General features: G+C 39.7%; 1 protein-coding gene across 15 annotated transcripts in view; it reads left to right on the top strand.

Moving 5' to 3' along the window:
* Nucleotides 1–19,887, top strand: part of KIF13A (kinesin family member 13A) — a 218,491-nt gene that overhangs the window by 80,041 nt on the left and 118,563 nt on the right. For all 15 annotated transcript variants that reach the window (XM_021100217.1, XM_021100220.1, XM_021100218.1 and 12 more), the window contains exon 3: nucleotides 936–948. In XM_021100217.1, the coding sequence (XP_020955876.1) occupies nucleotides 936–948 (13 nt within the window). The remainder of the gene's footprint in view (nucleotides 1–935; nucleotides 949–19,887) is intronic.

The following is a 19,887-nucleotide window of genomic DNA, read 5'->3' as shown; positions in this document are numbered from 1 at the left end:
ATTAGAGATTGATTAAGAATAACCATGTCACGAAGGCCAAGATCCTGTAATAGGATGACATATTGTAAAAATCACAGTTCAGTTCCTTAATTTTGTACAAAAAACATTTAGAAAGCAAGTCAGCCTAATGGTTTGTTACTTTGAAAACTATTTCCTTTTCAGTGTTTTTTCTGGGGGCAATCCAGTCATTTTTGAATGTAAAAATGATTTTTAAAAATGCATGTGTGGTTGGTGATAAGGAAAGATGTAACTTGCTTTTAAATTTATATTCAGGGTTGAAATATGTGAAAATTGTTATCTAAACCATGGTTTTAAAAAATTTCCTTATTTATTTATTTGTTTGTTTGTTTATTTATTTTCCTTACCTGCAGCATGTGGAAGTCCCTGGGCCAGGGATCAAACCTGAACCACAGCAGTAACCTGAGCCACAGCAGTGGCAATGCTGAATCCTTGACCTGCTGAACCATGAGAGAACTCTGAAAACCATGGTTTTTAAATGCAGGAAAATATCCTATATAAATTATAGTATTTATCAAAGAAAAAATATATATTAATATCAATTTAAGAACAAATTTAAATATGAAAATTGATTTTAAAGTATTTGCATGTAGAATGATTACAGCATTTCTTTATTCTGATGCTCTTTTGTTGACTTTTTCAGAATCATTAAAAATACCTTTGACTGGATACATTCTGTTAAACTAAGAAAGAAAGTTATTAAGTCCATACTATATATTTTTGAGCAAATATATGAGTTGATCACTTCGGGCAGTGATCTTTGTGAAGTAGAATATCTTTCAGATCATGTAATCAAGATACTGAGTTTCTTTTGTTTTTGTTTTTGTTTTCTCTTTCATTGCTTCCTCTGATGGGTGGCTGCTGTGTTGACAACCTTGTCTCCTTCTGCTGTTGAAATTTTCTGTTTCCAACATTAGGAAACCTCCCAAGGTAAGCACTCATGGAATTTGGCATGCATGCGGCCAAGTGTGCCAAAGTCCAGAATTGTATCCACCACAATAACCTGTGTGAAACACTTCTGCTTCTGAAAAGAAGAAAAATCAGCATTCTGATGTAAAATGTAAACCATGAACAAACAGTTAATGTTGGTAATGATACAAAATTCAAATGTTCCTCTACATTTACAAAGCACTTTCATACATTATTTCTTTCTTGGAATTCATGCTGGGGTCTTCAGAGCAAAACCTGTCTGGTTACTGTTTCTCGTTTATTGATGATGAAATGAGGCTCAGAGAGGTGAAATAACATATTCCAATTCACAGATTGGATAAGTGGAAGACTATACAATGTCACCACCTAGAAAATGGAAAAACAAAAATGGTTACATCATGATAGTTAGTAACTCTGGTTATTGACTGGTCTAACAGTCTTTTCTGTGTCCTACTAAGAACAATTAATAGAATCAGAAAAATTCTTCAAACTTTCAGAGTTTCAACCACCTACCAACTTTACGTACGCCTTTGGAGTTTCTAGCCAGTCACAGAGTCCACTGCTTAGTGCTATCCTCCTTGCTCTGACCAGCCTTTGATGGCATATGTGCCAGTGAGAAGCCCAAAAGTTAGAGGGTAGGTAGGAAAAAAGAATATGAGAAGCAGGGGATCTGAATGACCAACTCCTGACTAATTGAAGGCTGGTTTTATTACCAGTATTTTATTGGGTACCAAAGGGATACTTAGTGCCAAAAGGAAGGAGAAATGCAGCCAGCTGCTAACCAATGACACTAGCGATAGCTTTGGTTTTTGAGATGGGATGAAGTAAGGCTCTACCTGAACATATAATACAGTCAGAATCTAGGACATGTTGGGTGAGGAGGTGGAATCCAGAATAGATTAGGCTTATTTACCTTTGGAGGTTATGATGGAAAATCTAACTAAGCTTTTGGAGTGTTGAAACCCACTAAAATGCTAAATGTTATCCTTGATGTTTGTTGAAGGCAATATAGGAATGGTCCTTGATACTAAGCATTGCAGCTCCAGTAAGGAAGGCACATATTGAACAAATAATATGAAATCTTTTAAGAGAGAGGAAATACATGATGTTGGAAGTATAAACACTGGCATCCTGGCTAAATCTGGGTGCTTAAGTTTTCCCTGACCAATTACTGATGTAGTTATATCATCATATATGATGTAGTTAAATGTAGTTACGTTTGCAACCAAAAATGTCTTTACTACTCAGAAAGATGTGAACTCCCCTTAAGTAGCTCTTTCTTCCCTTGCTATTGGTTCCTAGAGGTTTCAGAACAGACAGTCGACCTTGTGATGAATTTAATTCTTTCCCTACAAAAAAAGGCAGTGAAGTCCTGAGCAATTCCATATATGGTTACTTAGTGAAGGAGAAGCAATAAAATGAGAAAGAGGCACAAAAACACATTTAAAAAAAAAAATCACTAATTGCTTTATACACAGAAAATGTTCTGGTGACTTCCTATCCAGTATATGTACTTTAGCGATTCACTAGGTATCCTATTGATAGTTCCTAAGAAGCATCATAAAATTTTCAAAACAAAATGAATGTTCAGTCACCACATTTAAATACACATATGCATGTCATCAGGCACATCTGGAAAGTATAATCATCTTGAAATCAAATAAATGACGTAATAGACTCAAAATTTTTAAAAAGATACTGAAGTAGATAAGGTCTTTTCTTGAAGACGCTGTAAATATTGAAAGCAAATGGGAAAGGGAAAAGTCTTTTTAAGGATGACTATATAAGCATGAAGTTTTATTGATTTAAAACAACGAGATTTTGATATGAATAACTAGCAAAAGCATCAAAGAAGGCAGGTTAGTACAATTTAACCGAGGCACTTGGTATTCAAGGCACTGGACAAATGAATCAGACCTGATCCTAGCATTCTGATGGGGTTGGGGTAGGGAACATATGCACAATATAATATAAAGTTAGTTGTGTTAAAGGCCACAAGAGGAAAATAATGGTGGAACTCATAGGATGAAGAGTCCTGTTCTGATCCTGCAGAACCAAGGATACCTAGGATTGGACAAGATATTAAAAACCTTTCTTGAAGGCACTGAAGAAAATCCCAAGTTAGTGAGGCATCACCAGACCAAGATCAAAGAGGAGGTGGAAATGTAGAGAGGTGAATCTGGTGTTTGGGTATTTGTTATTCAGATAAAAGCAGCTTGATGGCAGAACAGTGTTTCTGCCTTGCAGAGTCTAGGGAGCCTAAGAGGACAAAAGTGTTGGAGTTCTGGGTCTTTCAGAGGTGGAGTCCTTGGCAAACTTCTTATGCTTTGAGTTGGCAAAGTGGATTGTGACCCAGCCTTGAATGGGGGTATAAGGGTGAAACAGAAATAAACCAGTCTTCACGTGGATTGTTATGTGATTCTAAGTCCAGGAAATCTCAAGCACTAAAATTGGATCACAGTGATCCTAGAATGCAGGTCCCCATGGGCACCTGGCAGAAAAGCAAATGTAATCCTAAATCTTAGGATTCCACAAGCCATTTTAAAAAGTACAATGTATAGAATGCTATCAGAGATAAAGAGATACATTATAAGGTAAGGCAACATGAGCAAGAACTAGCAGAAATAATGAAAAGTAAAAAGAGACTCACAGGTATTTCAGATATTCAAATTGCTGGCATGACCTTTACAATAACTATGCTTATTATATTTAAAGAGATAAAAAGATAAGATTTTTAAATGTTGGAGAGGACTAGAAATCATATAAAGTGACAAAACAAATTTGTAAAATTACCCAATACAAATTCTTACCTCGACAAACCCAAAACCAAAATTAAAACTTGGAGTTTCACAGCAGAATAGATCCAACTGAAGAGAGAATTAAATAACTAAAAGATAGGTTAGCAGAAGATATCAAAATTTAAGCACAGAAGAGACAAAGGATTCTGGAACAACTGGACATCCCTAGGCATAGAAATGAATTTAGATACAGATCTTATACTCTCCACAAAAATTAACTCAAAGTGGACCACAGATCTAAATATAAAATGCAAAGCTGTAACATTCTAGAAAATAGCATAAGTGCAATCTAGGAGATCTTAGGATTGGTGATAACTTTTTAGATTCAACATCAAAAGCATGATCCATAAAATTAAATTGATTAATAGGACTTCATTAAAAGTAAAAACTTCAACTCTGCAAAGACATTGTTGAGAGAATAAAAAGAAGGCTACAGACTGGGAGTAAATATTTGTAAAATTCGTCTGATAGAGGGCTGTTACCCAAAATACTCAGAGAACCCTTAAAATTCAACAGTAAGAAAATGAACTACCCTGGAGTTCCCATTATGGCTCAGCAAACCTGATTAGTATCTATAAGGATGAGGGTTCCATCCCTGGCCTCACTCAGTGGGTTAAGGATCTGGTGTTGCCCTGAGCTGTGGTGTAGATGTGGCTCAGATCCCCAGTGGCTGTGGCTGTGGCATAGGCCAATTCAGCCCCTAGCCTGGGAACTTCCGTATGCCACAGGTCTGGCCCTAAAAAGCCAAAAAAACAAAACAACAACAACGAAAAAACCAAAAACAAACAAAAAAAACACAAACCACCCAGTGAAAAAAATGAGCAAAAGAACTAAACAGACACCTCATCAAAGAAGATATACAAATGGCAAATACAAATATGCACATTAAAAAAATGCTCAATCTCATATGTAATAAGGAAATTACTCATTAAAACCACAATGAGATGCTACTACATGCCTATTAGAATGGCTAAAATCCAAAAATCTCACAATACCAAAGCTTGTGAGGATGTGAAATAATAAGAACTCTCATTTATTGCTGGGGAGAATGAAAAGTGGTGTAACCACTTTGGGAGATAGTGTGAAAGTTTCATATAATGCTGAACGCATTATCATTCAACCAAGCAATCATGTTTCTAGGTATTTACCCAAATGAGTTGAAAACTTATGTCCATACAGAGACCTTCGCATGAGTGTTTATTGCAGTTTCATTCATAATTGCCAAAAATTGGAAACAACCAAAAGGCCCTTCAGTAAGGAAATGGTTAAACACATTGTGGTACATCCATACAAGAGAATACTGTATGAGCTTTCAAGCCATGAAAAACATGAAGGAACCTTAAATGCATGTTGCTAAGTGAAAGAAGCCAGTTTAAAAGGGTTGCATGATGCATGATTCCAATGATATGACATTCTGGGAAAGGCAGAACCATGTGGACATGTAAAAAGTTAGTAGTTTACCTGGAATGGTGCCCGCATGCCAGCCTCACAGTGAGTGTTGAGTGAAGAGAAAGAAAGGAAAGAAGAAAGGAAGGAAGGAAAAGGAAAGGAAGAAAGAAAGAAAAAAGAGGGGAAGGGAGGGGAGAACAGAGAGAGGGATATCTGTGGGACCAGAAGGATACTCACCAGTTTAAGAGAAAGAAGATTCAGGTCTAGTGAAATTGTAAATTGTTAGTCACATTTGGCTGGATCATTATCTTGATGCCCCTCTATTACCTGACCCCAAAGGCAAAGTGCCCCTGGACCGTAGAAATCTCACCACCAACTTGGATTTTCTTGTCATTAATTTGTTTTCTCCTAAGGAGTATTTGTTCTTTCTTTTTTCTTTCTTTCTTTTTTTCCTTTTTTTTTTTCTTTTTGTCATTTCTGGGGCCACTCCCAAGGCTTATGGAGGTTCCCAGGCTAGGGGTCTAATCGGAGCTGTAGCCGCTGGCCTACGCCAGAGCCACGGCAACACAGGATCCGAGCTGCATCAGCAATGTACACCACCTACACCACAGCTCACAGCAACACCGGATCCTTAACCCACTGAGCAAGGCCAGGGATCAAAACCCACAACCTCATGGTTCCTAGTCAGATTCATTAACCACTGAGCCACGACGGGAACTCCCTGGAATATTTTTTCATATAGTCTATGTTTGGGCAGTTTTTGAAATTGTGCCTAATTATATGCTGGTAAATAATCACTTACCTGCAGTATTTACTGTTTATATAATATATAAGGATTTTGTGCATTTTAGTAACAAATATTCTAAGGTAAGAGTGCTGGCTAGAAGAAAGGAGGAGCTGTCATTTTGAGTATTTCATTGAGTTACCACTATTTCTACCCAAATGTTAAACAGGGAGAAAGTCTCACATTCTTTATATTCATCCCTGGAACTGTACTCCTAGAATGCTATTTTCATTGATTCTATTAATAATCACCGTCTTTAATTCAGTGTTTATAATATACTAGGTCCACTTTTTAAAATTTTTATTTTATTTTATTTTTTTAATTACTCAATACATTTATTTATTTATTTATTTATTTTTATTTATTTTTGTCTTTTTGCCATTTCTCGGCCGCTCCCTCGGCATATGGAGGTTCCCAGGCTAGGGGTCTAATAGGAGCTGCAGCCACTGGCCTACGCCAGAGCCACAGCAACATGGGATCCAAGCCGACTCTGCAACCTACACCACAGCTCACAGCAACACCTGATCCTTAACCCACTGAGCAAGGCCAGGGACTGAACCTGAAACCTCATGGTTCCTAGTCGGATTCATTAACCACTGAGCCACGACTGGGAACTCCTCAATGCGAACTCCTCAATGCATTTATTACAGTTATAGTTGTACAATGATCATCACAATCCAATATTATAGGATTTCCATCCCACAACCCCAGCACATCCCCCCACCCCCCTAACTGTCTCCTTTGGAAACCATAAGTTTTTTAAAGTCTGTGATTCAGTAGAAGTCACAAAGACATCCATTGTGTCCTTTTTTCAGATTCCACATATCAGTGGAAGCATTTGATGTTGGTGTCTCATTGTATAACTGACTTCACTTAGCATGATAGTTTCTAGGTCCATCCATGTTGTTACAAATGCTGGTATTTTTTTCCTTTTAATAGCTGAATAATATTCCATTGTATATATGTACCACATCTTCTTGATCCACTCCTCTGTCGATGGACATTTAAATTGTTTCCATGTCTTGGTTATTCAAAATAGTGCTGTAATGAACATCAGAGTACATGTGTCTTTTCGAGTCATGGTTTTCTCTGGATATATGCCCAGGAGTTGGACTGCTGGATCAAATGGTAGTTTCTGAGGACTCTCCATACTGTTTTCCATAGTGGTTGCACCAATTTACAATCCCACCAACAGTGTATTAGGGTTCCTTTTTCTCCACACCCTCTCCAGCACTTACTGTTTGTAGACTTTTTGGTGATGGCCGTTCTGGCTGGTATAAGGTGGTACCTCATAGTGGTTTTGATTTGCATTTCTCTAATAATGAGTAATGTTGAACATCTTTTCATGTGTTTTTTGGCCATCTGTATGTCTTCTTTGGAGAATTGTCTGTTTAGATCTTCTGCCCATTTTTTGATGGGGTTATTTGTTTTCTTGGTATGGAGCTGCAGAAAGTGTTTATAAGTTTTGGAGATTAATCCCTTATCAGTTGATTCATTTGCAAAGATTTTCTCCCATTCTGTGGGTTGTCTTTTCGTTTTGTTTAGGGTTTCCTTTGCTGTGCAGAAACTTTTAAGTTTGATTAAATCCCATTTGTTTATTTTTGTTTTTATTGTCATTACTCTAAGAGGCCTGAGAAGATATTGCTGTAATTTATGTCAGAGAGTGCTTGGCCCTTGCATCCCTGGGATAAATCCCACTTGATCATGATGTACAATCCTTTTACTGTATTGTTGGATTCAGTTTGCTAGTATTTTGTTGAGGATTTTTACATCAATGTTCATCGGTGAAACTGGCCTGTAGTTTTCTTTTTTTGTGGTGTCTTTGTCTGGTTTTGGTATCAGGGTGATGGTGGCCTCATAGAATGAGTTTGAGAGTGTTCCTTCCTCTGCAATTTTTTGGAATAGTTTCAGAAGGAGAGGTGTTAGCTCTTCTCTAAATGTTTGATAGAATTCACCTGTGAAGCCATCTGGTCCTGGACTTTTGTTTGTTGGAAGTTTTTTAATCACAGTTTCAATTTCAGTTCTTGTAATTGGTCCATTCATCTTTTCTATTTCGTCTTGGTTTAGTCTTGGAATATTGTACCTTTCTAAGAGTTTGTCCATTTCTTCTAGGTTTTCGGTTTTATTGGCGTATAGTTGCAGGTAGTAGGCTCTTAGGATCCTTTGTATTTCTGTGGTGTCTGTTATTACTTCTCCTTTTTCATTTCTAATTTTATTGATTGGAGTCCTCTCCTCTTTTTTCTTAAGTCTGGCTAAGGGTTTATCAATTTTGTTGATCTTCTCAAAGAACCAGCTTTTTGTTTCATTGATCTTTTCTATGGTTTTCTTCATTTCTGTTTCATTGATTTCTGCTCTGATCTTTATGATTTCTTTTCTTCTACTGACTTTAGGTCTTGTCTGTTTTTCCTTGAGCTGCTTTAGATGTAAAGTTACCTTGTTTATTTGAACTTTTTCTTGTTTCCTGAGGTGGGCTTGTATTGCTATAAACTTTCCTCTTAGAATGGCTTTTGCTGCATCCCATAGGTTTTGGAGTATTGTATCTTTGTTGTCATTTGCTTCTAGGTATTTTTTAATTTTCCCATTTGATTTCTTAAGTGATCCATTGGTTTAGTAGCATGTTGTTGAGTCTCCATGTGTTTGTGTTTTTTGCAGGTTTTTTCTTGTTGTTGATTTCCAGTCATATAGCATTGTGGTCAGAAAAGATGCTTGATATGACTTCAATTTTCTTAAAGTTACCGAGGTTGGATTTGTAGCCCAGGATGTGATCAATCTTAGAGAATGTTCCATGTACACTTTAGAAGAATGTGTATTCTGTTGCTTTTGAATGGAATGTCCTATAAATATCTATTAAGTCCATTTGGTCTAATGCTTCATTCAGGGCCTGTGTTTCCTTATTGATTTTTCTGTCTGGATGATCTGTCCATTGCTGTAAGTGGAGTGTTAAAGTCCCCCACTATGATTGTGTTATTGTTGATTTGTCCTTTTAAAATTGTTAGCAGTTGCCTTATATGTTGTGGTGAGCCTATGTTGGGTGCATGGCTATTTAAAATTATTATATCTTCTTGATTGATCCTTTGATCATTAGGTAGTGACCTTCCTTGTCCTTTAAAATATTCTTCATTTTAAAGTCTATTTTGTCTGATATGAGTATTGCTACTCCAGCTTTCTTTTGATTCCTGTTTGCATGGAATATTTTCTTCCATCCTCTCACTTTCAATTTGTGTGTGTCCCTAGAAGTGAAGTGGGTTTCTTGAAGACAGTATGTATATGGGTCTTGTTTTTGTATCCATTTAGCCAGTCTATGTCTTTTTGTTGGGGCGTTTAGTCCATTAACTTTTAAGGTAATTACTGATATGTATGTTCTTATTGCCATTTTATTAATTGCTTTGGATTTGTTTTTGTTGCTCCTTTTTCTTCCCTTCTCTTGTTCTCTTCTCTTGTGGTTTGATGACTATCTTTAGTGTTGTATTTGAGGCAATTTTTCTTATTTGTTTGTGTATCAATTGTAGATTTTTGGTTTGCAGTTATTCTGGAGTTTTGATATACGAGTCTATATATATATATGGGATTGTTTTTTAAGTTGTTGGTCTCTTAATTGCAAGTCCATCTCCAGTGTCCTGCATTTGTACTGTCCTCTTCTCATGATTTCTTATTTTGGTGGCATAATTGTGCGTGGATGATTTTGTATCTTTACTGTAGATATACCTTTACTAGTGAGCCTTGTTATTTGTGGCCTGTTGGGGTCTTTTCTTTTCTGCCTAGAGAAGTTCCTTTAGTATTTGTTGTAAAGCTGATTTAGTTTTGCTGAATTCTCTTAGCTTTTGCTTATCTGTGAAGCTTTTGATATCTCCTTCAAATCTGAATGAGAGCCTTGCTGGGGAAAGTAATCTTGCTTGGAGGTTTTTTTCCTTTCATCATGTTAAATATATCATGCCACTCCCTTCTGGCCTGCAGAGTTTCTGCTGAAAAATCTGCCAGTAACCTTATTGGGGTTCCCTTGTATGTTATTTGTTTCTTTTCCCTAGCTGCTTTCAATATTTTCTCTTTGTCTTTAATTTTGGTCAGTTTGATTAATATGTGTCTCGGCGTGTTCCTTCTTGGGTTTATTTTATATGGTACTCGTGCTTCCTGGATTTGAGTGGTTCCTTTCCCATGTTAGGGAAGTTTTGCTAGGTCCACTTTAAATCCAAATTAAAATTCAGTGCAAACTTGGGGCTTCAGGGAGGTGGGGATCAGTAGTTGCCTAGAGGAATGGGACAAGAGGAGAGATGAATAAATAGGTGAAATACAGTGTTCTTAGGGCAGTGAACTATTCTATGTGATAGTGTAGGGTGGATATATGACATTATGCATTTATCAAGATTCATAGGACTGTCAGCTATACTGTATGGAATTTAGTTAAATTAATAAAGTATCAATGTTGACTTAATTATAACAAATACAACATACTAATGCAAGTTATTAATAATAACAGAAACTGCCAAGGGGGTGTTCGAGAAGAGGGGGTATATGGGAACTCTTTGCACTAGTTGCTCAATTTTTCTATCAACCTAAAACTACTCTAAAAGTAAAGTATTATTTATTAAAAATAAATGCAATTCATATTAACAGAATAAAAAAGAAAAACCATGTGATCCTCTCAGTAGATTCCAGAAAAAAGCATTTGACAGAGTTTAATACTTATTTATGATATAAACTTGCAGCAAGCTCGTAGTAGACAGAAACCTCTTCAAAATGTGAAGTATATCCCTTAAACATCTACAGCTGTCATCATATTTAACAGTAAAAGATCTGAACACTTTCCGCCCAAGATGGGGAGTGAGATGAGGATATTGCTCTAGCCACTTCTATTCAGCATTGGCTGGAGTTCTTAGCCAGTGCAGTTAAGCAGGAAAAAGAAATAAAAGAAGTTCAGATTGGAAAGGAAGAAGCAAAAACTTCTTTATTTGTAGATAATAAAGTCATATATTTGAAAAACATTAAGAAATCTCCAAATAAGCTTCTAGAACTTCCAAATGGCAAGGTGGCAAGAAAAAGGTTGAAATACAAATTGTAATTCTTTATACTAGCAGGACCAGTTAGAAAATAAAAATTAACAGTGATGCAATAATGGATAGTAGCTTCAAAAATATTAAATACTGAGCAATTTACTTAGTAACAAATGCTCAAGCTCTTTTTTATTAACATCTTATATATATTTGGTCATTGGATTGTAGACAGATATGCCAAGAATACACAAAAGAATATCAACTGTATTCAGAGATTGACATAGCATAGAGCTGGGACATGAAGGAGAGTCCTGGGTGACACATCTAGAAAGAGGTTGAGACCAAGTCCAGCTGTGGAAATCCTTGATGCCAGAGTTGGACTTTGATACATTCAGTGTCTCTACTGCCTATTTTGAACAAAGCAGTGACCTAGTTCATGCTTCCTTTCAGAAGATTAATGTGAAAGCAGAGCACAAAATAAATGGGGTTTGGTCAGTGGGAGGGCTGGGCATGGTATTCAATCAGTTTTGCCAGAAAAGAGGTAATGAAGGCCTACAATTGAATGGTGCCATCAGACTGGAGATGAGGAAGGGAAGGATTATTAAAACATTGCAGAAATAAAGCACCCAGGAGTTTGATGCTGATGGCATGTGGGAGAAGACAATACAGCAAGAAGAGTCAGAGATGAATCTGGAGTTGGAAGCTGAGTGACTGAAAATTCAGCAGGAACTAAAGAAGAAAGAGCTGGTTTGATGCAGGGAAAAGTTAAAAGAGTTCGGTTTCTCTGTGGGTTGAGTTGGAAATGATAGCAAAGCATCTGATTTAGATGCCTAGCAGGTTGTTCAGGGTTTGTTGTCTGCCTAGAAAGGTCAGGTACATTTTTGTGGGAAGGTTGTAGGAGGTAAAGAAAGAGGCACCTGTTATCTGTTAAGGAAGAAAGAATTAAGTGGAATAGAAGACATGAGAGAAGAGTCTAGTACCCTGGGACCCATCCTGCTATGGGGAATGGAGAGAAGGGGAAGAGCCAATGGCAACTCAGAAGAGAAACCAGGCACTAATATCGTACCTCTGCTGGTGATGGCAGTGAGGATACTTAACATTTATCCTCTCCTAACTGTGTTCGTTGTGTTCTTAAAGTTATTTTTTTCTAGTGTTGTATTAGAGCAAGGGAAAAATATTCCCCTAGTTAACCTTTAAAAGTGAGATTGAGGAGTTCTCATCATGCCTCAGTGGAAATGAAACTGACTAGCATCCATGAGGACGCAGGTTTGATCCCTGGCCTCACTTGGCCCTGCTGTGAGCTGTGGTGTAGGTTGCAGAAGTAGCTCCGATCTGGTGATGCTGTGTCGTAGGCAGGTGGCTATAGCTCTGATTCAACCCCTAGCCTGGGAACCTCCATATGCCGCAGGTGCGGCCCTAAAAAGACAAAAATTAAAAATTAAAATTAAAAAAAAATTTTTTTTAATTTAAAAAAAAAAAGGGAGATTGAGAAGTTTCCTTGTGGCACTGCCGGTTAAGTGTCCAGTGTTGTCACTTTAGCAGCTTGGGTGGCTGCTGTGGTGTGGGTTCACAGTGTAGCCAAAAAAAAAAAAAGAGAGAGAGATTGAACTTTTTTTTAACATTGTATGTGTAGCATGTTAGAATAGAATGGGAAATTTACCGTTATATAAATGGCTTTGTACTCTGTATTTGGACTTTTCTCTTTGGTGTTACATTTTGTAAATTTATACTCCAGAGTAGAGAAACATTTATTTAAGCAAGGGCCAAGTGCATACCTTTTAATCCTTTCACCAGTAGCATATTATGCAGTGTTTATTAGTGTGAGTTCTGTTTCCCTTAAAAAGAAAAGTAAGCTTGTAGACAAACATGGAGACACCTGCTTTACGCCTCCTTATTAATTTAAAGCAAAGAGCCTTTGTCTCAAAATTTTCAGAGTTGAGATAGGTGTTTTTCCTTATCAGTGTAACTGCAGTTTTGAGTCCAGGGTTTTTGTTGATACTGCAAATAGAGGTAAAAGGCAGGAGTTGCTTGTGGGTTTAGCCACCTTCTCATGAGCATTGGATTTGGGCAGAGGTTGTACAGAGCGAGAAGACACATGTGTGGAGATCTCTATAAAATTATGTGTCATGTGTGTTCTGTCAGTGGAAAACAGCAAGATGTCGCAGTCGAAGTGGCTCTGCCTTCAGAACCCAGTCTTGGGTCTCCCCAGCAGCTCCCAGAAGGTCAGCAGGTTCCAGGGCCCTTCACTTTTCATGCTTTTGTCATATCTGGCACAAGAGTCTTACTTTCCCAGGGAGCCATGCTGAAACACATGCAGAGAAAAACCAATGAATTCTTCCTCCTTTTTCTGTTTTCCTCTTCATCCCTCAGTACTTATGGAGCACCTTCCCTGGGCGAGTGAACACTGTGGAGCTAAACTCAGACCATTCAAACAAACCCTCTTATTGAAAACCAAGGAGGTTGCTGCTTAAGGAAGGAATTGGCCAAGACTCTAGGGAAAGGGCTTTTGGCTCGAATTCTTGGCCTTCTGATCGCCTCTGCTGTCTTTTACACCCCAGGGTTGTAGAGTAGTTTTTCTATTTTGGGGGGTTTTATGGAGTAAACAAAGTGGGGAAGAGAAAGAAGGAAGAGTTTGGGTAAAACGTAAATCTCTGCAAGATCACTTTGTTTGGGATCATATTCTTTTTTTACTCAGTTTTCTCATTTTTAAAGTCAAGATCATCATTTTAACTCATCTCCATGGGTTAGGGTAAGATTCATTTGAACAGTTAGATCTGTTCATTAAACTCACTTTAAATGGTTTTTCTTTTATTTACAAGCCTTGTTAGGAACTACTGACCTGTAGGGTGTTTAATCCCTCTTCTAGTCAGTCAATGTGTTGGCACAATCTTGAGCACAAGAAAATAACATCATAACGAAATAAAATTGTTATTTCTTGAAGGCAGTGTTTTTTAGACAGTCATCCTGCTGCACTAAAAACCTGACTATACAAAAATTGCTCAGGGAGTTTCCATCATGGCTCAGCAGTAATGAACCAACTAGTATGCATGAGGACGCAGGCTCAATCCATGGCCTCGCTCAGTGAGTTAAAGATCCGGTTTGGGAGTTCCTGTCGTGGCGCAGCGGAAACGAAATCTGACTAGAAACCATGAGGTTGCGGGTTCGATCCCTGGCCTTACTCAGTGGGTTAAGGATCCGATGTTGCCATGAGCTGTGGTGTAGGTTGCAGACGTGGCTCGGATCCCGTGTTGCTGTGGCTCTGGCGTAAGCTGGTGGCTACGGCTCCGATTAGACTCCTAGCCTGGGAATCTCCATATGGCACGGAGTGGCCCTAGGAAAAGGTGAAAAGGCAAAAAGACAAAAAAAAAATAATAAATAAATAAATAAATAAATAAATATCTGGCTCGTTGCTGTGAGCTGTGGTGTAGGTTGCAGATGCGGCTCAGATCTGGTGTTCCTGTGGCTGTGATGTAGGCCTGCAGCTGTAGCTCTGATTCAACCTATAGCCTGGGAACCTCCGTATGCCGCAGGTGTGGCCCTATAAAGACATACATACACACACACACACACACACACACACTCTCTCTCTCTCTCTCTCTCTGCTCGGAAAAGAGGAGGGGAAAATCTTACTCCGTACGGCTTATACCATCTGAAGTGCAATTTCATTCAGACTTGTTTTACAATCTGTAACTACCATCATTTTCATCATTCACATTGTACATTTCTGAAAACTTAATGTTGGCCTCAAATAAGATGACTTCCAGACCGGCGCTGTCCAATACAGTAGCCACTTAGCCACATGTGATTAGTGCTGGTCAGAATTGAGATGTGTTTTGACTTCAAAGACTTAGTATGAGAAAAAAAATAATCTTTTGGATAAATTAGGTTGAATAAAAAGTATTGTTAAAATAGTCTTATGTCTTTAGTATATCTGCAGACACAATTTAAATGACATATGGATCCTATTTCTGTTGGACCGCAGTGTTTCAGGCCGGTCACATGGCTGAATAGGGAACATCTTTTCAGCAACTGTCCTGGGCTTTTTGTTGTTTCTTTACCCCATTAAATGAAGCAGCTCTACTATCCCCCCTTACATTTCTGCCTTTGCAGCTGCATGAACTGAATGGCAGCATAGCCTTCCTCCTATGCATTTTTCCTGGGAAGCATTTTTACCTTATTCACTCCAAAGTCATTTATTAGACAGTTATTGAGAACATTTGTGGAAAATACTGTCTGAGGAGTTTATGGGGCTCAAGCAGTGATCACCCTAGTGGTTCCTGCTCTCCGGAATTTTCGGCGTGGTGAGGAAGGTTGGACGTATACAGCACTGGAAGTAGTGGAGACTCGAGTACGGTGAACATCTTCATTCATTGTTCTGCTCTTCTGTGACTTGAGCGGAAGAACATCTTCGTAGCTAAAAGTGCATCTTGAGGAGGACCTCCAAGTACGGGGAAGGTTTCAAAAGGCAGAAAGACGGTACAGGAATCAAGATGTGTGTGAGGAACAGAATCGAAATAATGGATGTTAAAGGAAAACTTTATGCATAACATAACTGACACCAAATGTATGGTTTTCCATAGCACGCACTTCTCTTTGGACACAAGCGGGTATCCTAGAAGTCCCTTCCGTTCTGAGAGTAACCTCCCAGTGTTGGCACAGACCCACAGCTAAAGGGCTCAGCCCCACAGCACAGCCCTCAGTAGTGGTTACCCAGACTTCCCCAAGATGCCCTCCTCGGGTTGGGTAATTTGCTAGAATGGCCTGCAGATCTCTGGAGAGCGTTTACTTGGGTTTACTGGTTTACAGACAAGGTTTTAGGTGAACTGCCAGAGGAAGAGCCGGGTAGGATGCAGTCTGGAAGTGTCCCAAGCTCAGGAGCGTCTGTCCTTGCAGAGCTGCATCACCTTCTGGGCACATGGATGTGTCCACCCATCCAGAAGCTCTGTGGACCTTGTCATTGAGCTTGTCTGTGGAGGTTTCGTTATGTAGGCATGATCGATCATTAACTCAGTGTCTAAGCCCTCGCCCATCCTGGAATATGGGGGCTTCTCATCAAGGCTGGGTCTTTCTGGCAGCCAGGTACCAGCCAGAGGTTATCTTGAGTTCTCTCACAAGTGGCCTCCTTTAGAACAAGAGGGGCTTCTTTCACCTGGGAACTTCCAACGGATTTAGGAGCTGAGAGTCAGGAATAAAAGACCCCCTGTCACTCATGAAATTCTAAGCGATTTAACAGCTCTGTGTCAGGAACCAAATACCTGTTTCTCACAATATCATAGCCGTCTCGGGAAGTGCAGATTTTGGTTAGAGTGTAGAGTACATGGAAGGAAGTGGGTATTAAAAAGCTAGGAAAGTAGATAGTTTATAGAGTGTTGGGAGGCCGACATTAATCTGGTAGGCTCTTGAAGAAATCATTTCTTACATGCAAGAAATTAATCTGGCTGCAGGATATAGGATAAATTGTGAGTGGAGAATATTGGGTGGATAGTGATCTGGGTTCACATTTTTTTTTTTTTTTTTTTTGTCTTTTTGCTATTTCTTTGGGCCGCTCCCACGGCATATGGAGGTTCCCAGGCTAGGGGTCGAATCGGAGCTGTAGCCACCAGCCTACGCCAGAGCCACAGCAATGCAGGATCCGAGCCGCGTCTGCAACCTACACCACAGCTCACGGCAACGCTGGATCGTTAACCCACTGAGCAAGGGTAGGGATCGAACCCACAACCTCATGGTTCCTAGTCGGATTCGTTAACCACTGTGCCATGACGGGAACTCCTGGGTTCACATTTTAAAAAGCACTTTGTGTGTCAGTCAGTTTGTGCTAGGTGATTCAACCATAACAACCTTCAGTGGCTTGAGACAACCAGGGTTGATTTCTCTGATGGTGCATGTCAGCTGAGCTCAGCTGTGGCCCCTGCACCATGTGACTTTGATCAAGAACTCACGGTTACTCTGGCAGAAGGGAGAAGAAAGAGAGCCGTGCACGGCCTCTGGAAGCCGTTGCTCTGAACTGGAGTATGTCTCTTTGTCCACATTTAATTGGCTGAAGCAAGTCATATAGCCAGGCCTAAGGTCAGCAGGGTCAAGACTTATATTCTGCCTCCTAGAAGCAGTGCAGTCACATGGTGATGGGCACGCATGTGTAATCCGCTTATAGGGAGGGCAGCGACTAATTTGGAACAGTAATTCAATCCACTCCACTTTGTTATTCTAAGTCACATTTGTGGTTTAAAAAATAAAACTCCCAAGAAAGAAAAAGTCCTCAGAAATATGGTGCTGTGTACTTCAATCTTGAAATTTCTAAAGGCCCTACCTCTCTTTTCTTTGCTTCTCCTTGACTTTGTTCAGAGCCAGATTTCTTCTCACTGGAACTGCCTGCCTCTAGATGCCTAAAGAGGCAGCTGACAGTTTCATGGATTATAGGCCCCAGGAAATAAAAGAGATCTATCTCCCTTGTTCTTTGGCATCTGTCTATCTCCACATCCAGAGCAGTGAAAGCCTCCTGGACCCTAGAGCAGAGTGTCCTTAGACCCCTTAGGCTGGGTCATCCCCAGCAGAGTGAACCCTGTTCATCTTTCCAGTTTGATCTGATGGCATGATAAATACTTGCAGCCAGAGACCACCTCAGGTGCTTCTGTCTCTGGTGACCTTGGACCTTGGAGTCAGCCCAGCCTGAGGTCCTGATCTGGAAGTTCTAAACCAGACCTAGAGATTGCTCATGGTGGGTGATATCCGGATGACTCAGATTCATTCTGGGCTTTAGTTTTTTCCATATTAATGAGCAAGAATAACCATTTGTTAGTGACAAAATAGGATCGTACAATATATGCTTAGACATTTGTGTCTTATCATTTGGTCTGTTTTGGTCGACGAGAAGTAGTCTGTTTGAAAACATCCAAATGACCTTTTCAGTGTGCTGTTAGAAGTTATTTGGGTGGCTAGGGTTTTCCTGAGACTTAACCAGGATATGAAAGTAATGCCACAGATTGTGCCTTTGTGACACCGCCCCCTTCCCCTCAGCGACCATTGAAACAGATTTAAAACTGAATGATAAAGGATTAAACATGAAAGGAATAGAATATCTGAAAGAGTTGGAATTGAGTTAATGCTGAATAAATATGGCAGACTTAGAGTTTCCTGGTGGCCCAGCGGGTTAAGGATCCAGAGTTGGCACTGCAGTGGTGAGGGTTTGATCTTTGGGCTGCGAACTTCCGTATGATATGGGCATGGCCAAAAAGAAAAAAAAAAGAAAAGAATTACAAGCTCTATGATCTGTCAAAGTACTCATCTGGGATTTGGGAGAACTAGTTCCTATTTTCAAATTTTTGAAACCCTCTGGTTTGTTTTCAGAGCTATCGCGGGGGCGGGGGGGTGTCTTTTTCCATTCATAACTTTCAGTCCATTCAATGGATGATCAAGCCTTGTTATCTCTTCCTTTAATATCGCTCATATTTATTTCTCCCTGCAGTTGTTAAGATTCTTTCAGCTAAAAGTGACAGGAATTCAAACTAAATGAACCATAGGATAAGTGTATTAGAAGGGCTCTGAGGAAAAAAAAAAAAAAAAAAAAAAAGGTACGGAAGGACTGAGAAGTCTCACAGAACTCAGGGATGTCAAGTGGCTGCAGTTCAAATATAGGTGCTTCTCCTGGTCTCCCCATCTCCTGTCTTTGTCCCCGTGTGTGTCCCTTTCATTTCCTTCTCTCTGCAGACCAGTTGTGTCTGCTTCTCTGGTCCATGTGGTTAGAAACGTGGCCTCAGCATGTCCAAGATTTTATAGCACCCAGACTAGTCTGACTTTCTTAGTTCCAAATCCAAAAATCTCCATCCGACCCCCACTTGGGACCAAGTTAACTGTGGTCAAGGGATAATGGAATTACGAGTGGTCCAGGTTGAGCCCCTTTGTGTGTCTTCCTGGCCTGCCCCCTGCCCCCAAGCAATCATATGTACAGTATGATTTTATATGCCATATAAAAATATAGTGGCAACCCATGGGAGCCACATGGCTGCAGTGGAGGTCTGTATAATTCTCCAAGAAAAAGGTGCTATTTCTAGAAAAAACGAGGTATGGGATCCTGGACCTAAAAAAACCAAAAAGCAAAACAGAGTGACTGTTCATTACAGCTGCTGTCCAACCCATCGAGGCTGAGTATTTGAAACTTCTACCTTCGTCATAATGATTTTCTCCTTGGCCTTTTTTTCTCTTGTACCACTTCAGTCCAGCTTCTATGTTGCTGTCATGGTGATCATTCCAAAGTTCCAAAGTGAGAATGTGATCCGGTCATTTGCCAGGAGCCTCCGTTCCAAGCTTCTTAATAAGGCACATGAGTTGGCCTCACCTGGTGCCCCCAAGTTTTTCTCTTCCTTCCCTTCCCCACTGCTCTTTGCACAGTACTCCAGTCCTGCCCACCTCTCTCTGATGCTCACTAGGTTCACCCTTTATCTAGAAGGACTTTCCTCTTGTCTTCTCAACAGTGGTCTTTCAGGAATTCCCACTGTGGCTCAGCGGGTAAAGAACCCAACTATGAGGATGCGTTTTTGATCCCTGGCCTCGCTCACTGGGTTAAGGACAGGCATTGCCACAAGCTGTGGTGTAGGTCATAGATGCGGCTCGGATCCAGTGTTGCTGTGGCTATGGTATAGGCCAGCAGCTGCAGCTCCAGTTGACCCCAGCTCAGGAACTTCCATGTGCCAAAGTTAAAGCCCTAAAAAAAAAAAAAAAAAAAAAAAAAGAACCCTGCCCCACAAAACCCATTTTCTTTCAGAATTCAGCTCAAGCTTGGCCTCTTCCAAAAACCTTTCCTGAGCCTCATCCCCTAACCCCCAGCCGTGGTATAATTATTCTATCTTTGTATTCCTGCTAAACTCTGTACAGTCAGCCCTCTGTATCCGTGGGTCCCACATCCACAGATTCAGCCAACCTCAGATCAAAATTTTCAAGGAAAACAATTTCCAAGAAGTTCTAAAGAGCAAAACTTGAATTTGTT

The sequence above is a fragment of the Sus scrofa genome, chromosome 7 (assembly GCF_000003025.6).
Source record: "Sus scrofa isolate TJ Tabasco breed Duroc chromosome 7, Sscrofa11.1, whole genome shotgun sequence".
Taxonomy (NCBI): domain Eukaryota; kingdom Metazoa; phylum Chordata; class Mammalia; order Artiodactyla; family Suidae; genus Sus; species Sus scrofa.
The sequence above is the reverse complement of the archived record's forward strand: the minus strand, read 5'-3'. Positions and strand labels throughout refer to the sequence as shown.